At 37.3% G+C, this 10,477-nt stretch overlaps 2 protein-coding genes across 3 annotated transcripts in view; one reads left to right on the forward strand and one right to left on the reverse strand.

Moving 5' to 3' along the window:
• The first annotated feature begins 685 nt into the window (after window positions 1-685).
• On the forward strand, window positions 686-8,393 carry NKAP (NFKB activating protein). The gene is made up of 9 exons (XM_072431487.1): window positions 686-1,077; window positions 3,711-3,791; window positions 3,884-3,957; window positions 4,060-4,161; window positions 4,806-4,854; window positions 5,122-5,231; window positions 5,764-5,842; window positions 6,287-6,436; window positions 7,437-8,393. The coding sequence occupies exons 1-9, from the start codon at window positions 830-832 to the stop codon at window positions 7,609-7,611; spliced, it is 1,068 nt and encodes a 355-aa protein (XP_072287588.1). The 5' UTR covers window positions 686-829; the 3' UTR covers window positions 7,612-8,393.
• A 939-nt stretch (window positions 8,394-9,332) lies between these two features.
• Window positions 9,333-10,477, reverse strand: part of AKAP14 (A-kinase anchoring protein 14) — a 9,513-nt gene continuing 8,368 nt past the window's right edge. For both annotated transcript variants that reach the window (XM_072431488.1, XM_072431489.1), the window contains 2 exons: window positions 10,143-10,195; window positions 9,333-9,851 (listed from right to left, as the gene is read on the reverse strand). In XM_072431488.1, the coding sequence (XP_072287589.1) occupies window positions 9,767-9,851; window positions 10,143-10,195 (138 nt within the window). In that variant the 3' untranslated portion in view covers window positions 9,333-9,766. The remainder of the gene's footprint in view (window positions 9,852-10,142; window positions 10,196-10,477) is intronic.

Genomic DNA, 10,477 nt, shown 5'->3' on the forward strand with positions numbered 1-10,477 from the left:
TGCACTCCATCGCCTGCTCTTTTTTATAAACCCCCACCACTCCACATCAAGTGTCTATCCCCTTTTCAATACACCCCTATTAATCTGCAACAATAGTAGTGTGATAGTAGTACACCCCAGTATCTTTCTCAAACTTCCTGTCCCTCTCTCCTGATCATCCCGAAAATATACCAGCGCATCCCATCAAATGCCTCCCCCCCCTTCCCAAATCCCCATATTAACAACTAAAAATAGCAATGCTATAACAAATTTCAGTGTATCCCAACATCTGTCCCTTCCTGAACCCCCATAGCACCATGCAATATTACCAATGCACCCCATCACCTGTGTCTCCCCCTCCTGTACCCCGAGATCACCATATAATAACATTAGTACAGAAAACAGCGGTCCCCACTTTTCCCCTTTCTTCATTATCCCCTGCAACAATACCAGTTCACCCAATCACCTGTCTGACACTTCCTCCCCTCCCATTTCATTCTGCAATAATACTAATGCATTCTAATCGCCTAACATCCCCTGAACCCCCCCCATATCCCTCAGCAATGTCAGTGCTCCCCATCACGTCTCCCTTATATCTCCCTACATAACTACCAGTGCGCCCTATAATAAGGGTATGACACCCCGGGTTTGCAATTTGATCAGTGAAGCCCCACCCACTTCCGGTTCACTGGCTGCCGTCACTTCCAAGTCTTTGTACTGGAAAGGAACTAGCTTCTACCTTTCCCAGACCTGAATTGCAATAAGTGAAGCCCCGCCCATTTCAGGTTCTCTGGTTGCCGTCACTTCCAGGTCTGTGTACCAGATCAGAACTAGCCACTACCGATCAGGAATGTCGCCCATGCACCGTTCTCGGAGCCGGAGCCCCGGTTCCCCCCGGAGGAGGCGATATGATAGCAGCTCACCGGATAGGAAAACGCGCAGGTCCGCAGAAAGAGGAGTGAGCATTGGCCACCGACGTAGCCGCTCCAGAGACAGAGCTCCATTCACCAGGCCGCATCCCGGCAAACAATGGGGGGATTACTATGAGAAGGGGAAGGAGGAGATCCTTAGAAAAAGGCAGGAGGCCTTTATAGCCAGGTAAATGCCCGGGGAGAGTCCTCTATCCACGTTGTATTAGAGCAGCAGTCGACAGCTGGTGGTCCGCGGCTCTGGCTGGTGCGTCCCCCAGCGGGATCACGAATCCCCCTGTGGGTGTGGGGGTTGGGGCGGGGGTGTCTTTTCCCCTTTGAGTGACAAACTATTAGTCCGTGAAATTTGTTGTCTGTGACTGAGTCTGACTTGGGGTGGGTTTTCGAGGACACTTATGGTAATCCCCGAGTCGCAGTTGCTTTCAACTTTAAATAAAAAACCCACTTACCTTGCTCCGTCGGCGTACTGCTGGTCCCCGCAGGTCCTCTGGGGTTTCCAGTGATGCCGGTGCATGCATCGGTGCGGGTGTGCAGAGCGGAAAATTCAAATTCAAGCAATTGTGTGTTGGAATTATTACAAAATAGCTGTATTGAGTCCAATACAAAGAAGATTTAATATAATATATATAGTTATGATATATATATATATATATTATACAGGCTACTGTACAGTTATATTACAGGTTTACCTATTTTTATAATTAAGTCCTTAGGTACAATGTTTTGCATAGAAATTTATTTTTCATTGTAGGGTATAATTCTTGGCATAACTCAGTGATATTTAATAAATTTAACAAATTTAATAATAAACTTTAAATAAAACACAATCTGTTAAAAAAATTAAAAAAAAAATTAAATGTAATATAACTGTACAGTAGCATATAAAATATTTATTAAATATAATTATATATATATATGTTATATGAATATTTCCTTGTATTGGACTCAGTACAGCTATTTTGTATTGAATCCAATACCAAATTGTTTACATTTTCCGCCGATCCGCACGCACAGTCGCCGGGAATCCCCGGAGATCGTCTCTGTATTGCGCAACTGGAGATCAAGCAGGACAGACGTGTCCCTGGGACCAGCAGGACGGCAGGGACAACAATGGAGCAAGGTAAGTGGGTTTTTTTTTTGTTAAAAGTTACCCCAAGTGTGACTCGGGAATACCAATTTTTGCCTGGAAAATCCACCCCGAATCACCCTCGGGAACACTGCTAGGGGGGTTAACTATTTTTCTAACAGATTCTTTTGTTTTTTTATTATTAAATGTATTAAATATTGTACATATTTGGGTGAGTTATGCCTAAGAATTATAGCCTACAATGTAAAATAAATTTCCATGCAAAAAAAATGTAACACTTTTTGCATGGAAATTTGGACAGAATTAGAACGCTATGGGGGTTAACCCTCTGTGACCTAAAGTGGAGAAGAAATGCCATATTGCAGTAAAATGCCATCTTAGCTCAGGGTTGCATTTGATCTAGGGAGCTGAATAAGGCGATTGTGAAAGGTATTGTTAAAGATGTGACTGGAATGCAGTAAACTTGTAGCAGAGAACTAGCAATGTGCAACTGTGCACCTTCCTATTTATCCTCCTTACTATTTGCCTAGTATGATAACAAAGACGCATGTCACAAAAGTGTTGCTGCTGTTCAAACTAAATGCTGGACAAAATTTCTATCATGGAAGATATTACTTTCCGAGTAAAACCTTCCTCTTGGTTCTTTGGAATGTCCAAGAATGGCCATGTGCAGAAGGAGCAGCCCCAAGTCTCCTGATATGATGTAGGTATCCTAGGAGACTCTGCACTCCCATTCGCAGTGGTATAGACAGAAGGGAAGAGGCTTCCACCCTTTTTTTTAAGTGATGTCAGTGTTTTGTTTACGTTTTTGTGTATTGGTGTACAGTGCTGTTAAAGCGTACCTAAACTCAGAATTTTCACTTTACATAAAAGGGTAGACAACCCTGTTATGTAAGGTAAAAATAAAAGTTTGTTTATAAAAAAAAAGGGGGTGCAGCACCGCACCCTTAGTTCTCGATCTCCTGAATGCAAGCGCAAGGCCTCCCGGAATACCTACGTCATGCATCCTGGGAGGCTCTTGGGTGCGCAGAAGGAGCCCTTTCGTCAAAAGGGGAAAAAAATTGCTGATCTCACTGGCATGCATGAGAGTTTTTTCCCCAGTCTACGCCACCTAATCTCACGCCTGTGTCAGGTGACGTAGGAAGAAGAACCCGTAAAAAAAAACAAAAAAAAACATGGCAGCGCCGAAGACAGATATCGGGACGACGCGGGACCCAATGGAAGAGACCTCCGGACTGTTCAACTGCTCTGCGGGATTGAAGGAAGTTTTTTTTTGTTTTTTTGTTTTGGGCAAGGTTTGAGTTTAACCCTGGTATTGAATATCTCGAATGTTCTACGTTTAGATCTGTTTTGGGGTTAACTGATCCCCTGGGGAAACTACATTCTTCACTAAGGGAGGTGAGGGGAGAAATGTAATTATTGTATTGCTGCTAACCAGTACTTAGGCCTGAAGGCTGCATTCAGTGCCTTTATTTTTTTTATTAGGCTTTTATTCTCATCACATTTAACTGGGGAAAATTTTTTTTTAATCCACAGAAACCAGGAACATAACTTATTTGCTTATTTTTGCTAAAAGGAACCACATTTAAAATGCAGATTGTTTCAACTGAGTTTACATACATGTCATACAAGTTCAATCCTGAGTAAAACATTGTAGCAAGCTGCTTTAAAAAATTTAAACAATTATTTGTTTCATTTGTGTTTTTACACTTTAGACGTTTGAATGAAAGGGAACGGATTGGGGAGTTGGGAGCTCCAGAAGTTTGGGGTCTTTTACCAAAAGTTCCTGAACCTGAGTAAGTTTATTCCTGCTTTTTTGTTTAGTTGGTAATAAAATATGAAAAATCATTCTTGTACTCTATTAACAAGTACTTGTTTTCACATTTAGCTCTGATGAACACACACCAGTAGAGAATGAGGAAAAACCCAAAAAATCTAGAAGCTCTGATTCTTTTTCAGAAGGTAGATATTGTACATTTTTGTTTTTTTATGGAAAGGAGGGGACTGGGTATTTCACCCCACATATGACTATGATATGGTAACTTTTCTTTAAATATGTTGTAGAAGAAAAGAAGAAAAAAAAGAAAAAGAAAAAGAAGTCAGGAAAAAAGAAGAGCAAAAAACACTCTGAGGAAAGTGAGAGTGAATCGGAGTCTGAAAGCAGCGGTAATTATCATTAGTAATCTATAATTTGTATGTACATTTCCAGAAACTATTGGTATCCAGAACTGCAGGAGGAGAAACTAGTGGGATCCCCCTCTATATACACACATCTATCTCAGTATCCATACTTTCTAGCTAGCTTTTGGAATAGGAGGTGTTGGTTTAGGATAGGTGAGGCATGCTGACTATGGTAATGCAGACTTGCCATTCGCCAGCATAGCATCTTCTAGGTACCAAGAAGGAAGCATGCAAATAAACTGAATACACTGGTAAAGATCTGCTTCTGAGCTTAGCATGACCATGAACACAACAGAAAGGTTATCCCATTGAAGCAGGTTGGCAGAATTACTAGGTGTTCATTGTTTTGAACTCAATATAAAAGGAGTTGTATATTTTAAACGGGGAAGGGTCCACTGTTCTTACACAGAGCATTTTCTTGTAAATTGTTCAAATGGTGATACAGTGCTCTTAATAAAGTGGAGGATTTATTAACTGAGAGAATTGTAATGCTTGTATAAAAAACAACAAAAAAGATGTGTTACATTATGTCAGGCAATGTATTATATCCAAGGTTTTTATTTTTAAAAATTTAGATCTTGCGATTTAAACAAAAGTTTCATACTTATTTATTATTTTTTTTTTTACAGATGATACAAAAAAGTCAAAGAAGAAATTAAAGAAAAAGAAACACAGAAAGTAAGCATTTTTTTTTATTTTACATAGTCCTGCCTAAGAACGAACCTATTAGAGCACAGTATACAACAAACATTTTAAGTCCATTTTAACGCTTTCATCCATCTTTGGGCAGCCGACAACTAGTTTGCAGATGTCAAACACCGTTTCTAATGGGAACACTTGCAGTCACAGCAATAAGCAGGCATCAGAGTTACCTGAAGCCTGTAAAATCTGACTTACAGCATTGGTTTATACCTTTACATTTCCTTTTGCTAATGTTTCATATAGGAAGAAATCTAAGGAAAAGAAAAGCAAGAAAAGTAGAAAAGATTCAAGTGATTCAAGCAGTGAAGAATCCGATGATGAACAGATGCAGGAAGATAAATGGGTTGAGCGAAGTAAGTTTTTTTAATACTTAGCACTATAGGGATTATTTTACTTAGTCCAGTAATGCCCAATCAAGTTCAGGTTGTGGATAAAACATAAAACTACTCTTTATCCACAAAATGCCTAGGAATTGTTATTTTATTCAAGAGTTTTTTAGGCAGCTGTGGAAATATCACTAATTTTGTAAAAGGTGCAGGTCGTTTAACTGGTATCCTTTGCCACATTATCACTACTCTTGATAAACTATTAGTTCCAAGTCCCACAATGTAAAGTTGCAGCTTGTTTGGACCCTTTATGCCCTACCAGTTCTGAAGATGGACCTGCTGTATAGTGTTTTTTCAATTTGCAACATAATTTTGTTTTTTTCACAATCTGTGTTCCACTACAGAGAAATTGTATTGGTTTATTATATTTAAAATAATTTGACTTTTTTTCTTTTGATATTTGTACATTGTAATTTAGTACAGTAACAGTAAAGTGACAATATAATCAGTGTTATAAAATTCTTATTTGCATTTTTTTTGTGTGTGACTTTGCCCATAGAAGCTAACCTGGATGATTCCGAATTAGTAGGACCTGAAGCCCCATTAACACATCTGTCACAAGACGATAAGCCCTTAAAGTAAGTAACAGATATGTGTGTGTTTCTTTGTATTGTATTAAGCTAAGACCTATAGGTTTGTAAGGAGTGTATGTAAATAGTTACATGACGTGAGCTTATTTCATTTGTATTGTATTAAGCTAAGACCTATAGGTTTGTAAGGAGTGTATGTAAATAGTTACATGACGTGAGCTTATTTCATTTGTATTGTATTAAGCTAAGACCTAGCAGTGTACGTAAACAGTTACATGATGTGGGCTTATTTCATGATTCGGCGCATAGAGCAATATTATTCAAAGCATCCACCCAACCAGTCAAATGTCACCAGTTAGCATGTTTTGTGTTATTAGAAGTGTGAAAAATGGTTGTAGGGTTATTACTATTGGATGTTGCTTATGTTTGTGTGTTAGGTTTGCAAACCTGATTTGTTTTCAATATATTTTTATTGTGTCCTTACCTCTACAGTTATGGCCATGCTTTGCTACCGGGTGAGGGTGCTGCAATGGCAGAGTATGTTAAAGCTGGAAAGCGTATCCCAAGGAGAGGTGAAATTGGCCTAACAAGTGATGAAATTGCTTCTTTTGAGAAGTCTGGCTATGTAATGAGTGGAAGCAGGTAAGTGTTTATAATGTTTTGACTACAGAGCACGGTACTTTAAGGCTCTTCAAAAATTAAAGGCAGTGTTCAACCTAGGCATTTTTTTAAGCCAGATGGGAAGAAATTGTAGGTGGGTGGCAGCCCCTGTATTGTGACCCAACTATTCAGTAACCACCTGAAAACAGCCGGGTGGATAGTAAAAAGTGCGGAGTGATGCACCCGGCTGAAAGGGACTGGGAAGAACATTGAAAGACTAGGAGTTGAGTGACCACAACATTTATAATATACTCATTAAAGGAAGATTTCAATATTTATTCAGTCTTTGTAAGCAATCAGTGTTACATAAAGCCTGTTCTTTTATACTATTTACCTTCCTACAAATGTGCCACCAGGGGAATGATGGTGAAAAGAAAACCAATTAGTGTTTATGCCATATAAAGTGCAAAACACTTTTCTTTTTGGTTTATATTTCTAAGGGTCTATCTAGAAACTAACTTTTAAATGTGTAGTGTATTTTGTAATAGGCATCTATTTATTATTGCAGTGTTTCCCCCTCTAAAGAAGTTTTTTGATATAATGTTTGTTATACTATAATGATTTTGTCTAGTATTGTGGCTTTTAATTGGCTATAAGAAGGAGCTTCACACAACAATTATGAACATAAGGTAACAGCCAGGTGGTTTCAGCTTTTTTTTTCCAGTCAGTTATATGACTTTTAGACATTCATTTTGAATATGATCCTTTCTATGTAATTAACAACTATGGCTGACCACCCCATGTACCTATATCATTATAGACAAACAGAAGGGTTTAAATCAACACATACTATGCTTTTTAAATGCGTATTGCTGTACAGACAGAAACTTTGTGGTGAGGAGAAGCTGTTTTTTGTGAAAAGAAACCATATTCTATGCTCTTGGCACTGAATGTACACTTTTTGAGGTATTTGATGGAATTAAGGAGAATTATTTTGCCTCTTATATAAGCTAACATGATGTGTGTTAACGTGTTTGTTCAGACATCGCCGTATGGAAGCTGTCCGTCTGCGTAAGGAAAACCAGATTTACAGTGCAGATGAGAAGAGAGCTCTAGCTTCTTTCAACCAGGAAGAGAGGCGTAAGAGGGAGAACAAAATTCTGTCCAGCTTCAGAGAGATGGTGTACAGAAAAACCAAGGGGAAAGAGGACAAATGAGCGCCTACTAATTGTCCAGAATTGGTCCAGTACTGTAGGTTGCTTTGGATGATCGTACTTGTGTCATGGGAAATAATTGTGCAGTCTTCATCTTAACCTTCAGTTGGGTCTTACAGGCCTCTTGTGTTCTACATGTACAATACTCTACTTTACCAGAACTGGAAAAGATTTGTAAAGAACTCCTAACTTTATTATATAATATATATAATATATCCTTTTTTTTAGGAGCGACTGAAATTGAAGCCATTGAAATTAATTTATAAACTAACAGGTCAGAAAATGGGGTGTGGATGTCCCTTTTTTGTACGGAATACATTGTACCTATACATTTAAATATCTTTTGATACCACATTCAATCAATTTTTGATGAGTTTTTTTGTATTGTAAAAATATTTGTTCACCCGAAAGTAGTAATACTTTATTTACTACTGGAAGCTTGCCAAACCCAGTGCTTGGAGTCAGCACATGGCCTGTTTGTCTTGGATACTTCAACCCAAATATATGACATGGTGTGCTAAAAACCCTAATGAAACTTAATAAAAAAAAGACCATGGAAAGCACAGTTTGAAGGAGCAAGCTAGGTGAAAACTAAAATACATTGTGAGGGGTTCGTTTTTTTTTCTTTGTGGTGTATAGTATTGCATAACTGTGCTTTAAGCCCTGTGTGCACCAGGTATTATAAATGTGTTTATACAGAACTGTAAGAAATTTACACTCACTGTAAAATGTCACTCTGAAGCAATATGTCTTAGGTTTTGTAAATAAAAATCTGCTACTTTTTATAGGTTAGAGGTTTATTCATTTAAATCCTGTTTTGAAGACAGATGGTTTAACACTAAATGTTCTCTTTTCATCCTTATATGGATGGTCATTGCTTGGGGCTAAAAGGCTAATAATGATAATCACAGTCACCCAATGACAGGTGTGTTTATTAAAATCTTAGAGAGCTTGTACTTTTAGTGTAATCATTTTAGTATCCACTGACTTCTTTATATGTCCAGGTATATTACTAAACCTAAAACCCACAGTGTGGTATATTTAATGAGACTTCTGGGATTGCATGTGGGCAAAATACTGGTTAAAAAAACCCTTTCTACAATGTTACTCATACATTATTTATACCCAATTTTTATTAAAACATCACATAAAACCACAATATTTTTAAAACATTTTAAAAAAACAACATTAAAACAAACCCACCATCAGGTGTGTATATCCAGATAAAATGGGGGACTTAACATCATGTGGATGTGAGCTCCCCACGAGTCCCCCATTTTATTTGGATATATACATCTGGTGGTGGATTTGTTTTTATGTTGGATTTTTTAAAAATGTTTGATAAAAATATTGTGTCTTTAAAAAAATTGGGTATAAACAATGTAATTTATTACTGCCTAAAAAGTTCCTTTTGGGTTTTTTAGTTATGTTCCAGGGATGTGGCAGTAGTTGATTGATTAAACAGATGATGAAACAAACCTTTATAGACCTGTCTACAATGTGTTTTTATGACAGCAAGGAAGCTAAATATTTGTGCAAACAAGGTACAACCAAATTAAAATAAAGAAACATTTTTTACCAGAAAGTGAATACATTATATACAAATACTGGGCTCAAGTAATTAGGTGGTATTCGTCAAAATAAATCAGATTAACTCTTTGATTGTTGGAATTTTTTGTTGTCATGTGACTATCTGTCATGTAAAAAACCCTTTAAAAAAAAAGTTTGAAAAACAAAATAAATCTGATTTATTTGCATGAGGATAAATACTATTTAATATAACAGATAAATCAATTGTGTGTTTTCACAAAAAAAGTATATAGCAACCTATTCTTGACATGTTTTTAGTATAAGATGAAGATCCCATAGGAAAAATAATCCTGCCTGTATCAAGATCACATTCACCTGGCTGAACTTACTGAAGTGCTTTCACATGGAGTTGCTTAATAAGAGTAAGGAGGGGGAAGTTACATTAATAGGCAAAGGGGGGTTATGAAGCATTTTCTTTTAAAGCTGTGGTACAGATACTGTCTGCAGTGTTTTAGTTGTTTTACTTTCCTTGAAGATCTAAAATTCTTTGACCTCCATAGGTTTTATTGCCTGTTTACGATTTTGGCATGAAAAACCTCCTTTCCATAAAGGGCAGTGTAAAAGTTGGCTAAAATGTAATACTGTCCATCATTACAATCTTGCTTTCAATTATGTCTTTCAGCCATTTTTCTCTGAATCTTGTCTGTCCAGGCCTGTAAAAGAAAGACTAGTAAATATTCTTGCTTCATACAGTCATGTGTGGCCTGTGTGTTGTCTTTCTGCACAGCGAAGTGCGTGTTCCTGGAGCCTCTGATTCAGAGATCTCCTTGGTTGTGTTCCCCAGTGGATATAAGAACCATATAAATAATTAAACTCTCAAAGACTCTCTAGTTCTTTCCCATTGGGATGTATTACTGCCCAATTTGTTTCTGCTTTGAGCACAATCATTTAGCCCGTAAATATTCTAGATAATTATACTCCTTTTATATCCAGGGATTTCTTACCTGTGTACAAGTCTGTTTGACTCAAATACAAAGAAAACTTCCACAGGCAATGTCTGAAAAGGATATAAAATCACAGTTATGCCAATCAATTGAAAACCATCTTTGATTAAGTTTTTATTGTCCAAAGTTTTGCAGAGAAACTGAAAAAATTGAAGTGTTTGTTCATAAACATACTCATAAAATAATGAATGCTTATGGTGAGGAATAAGGGTCAAGTAATCCTTAAAACTGAAGCAATACCTTTAGTTTAGTTTATATATTAGATCTAATGGCAGAGAGATATCCGTAACCTTGACCACAACCTTTTCTCAAACTGCCTTGCATCCCTAACCCCC

The sequence above is a fragment of the Pyxicephalus adspersus genome, chromosome Z (genome assembly GCF_032062135.1).
Source record: "Pyxicephalus adspersus chromosome Z, UCB_Pads_2.0, whole genome shotgun sequence".
NCBI classification, from domain to species: Eukaryota; Metazoa; Chordata; class Amphibia; order Anura; family Pyxicephalidae; genus Pyxicephalus; species Pyxicephalus adspersus.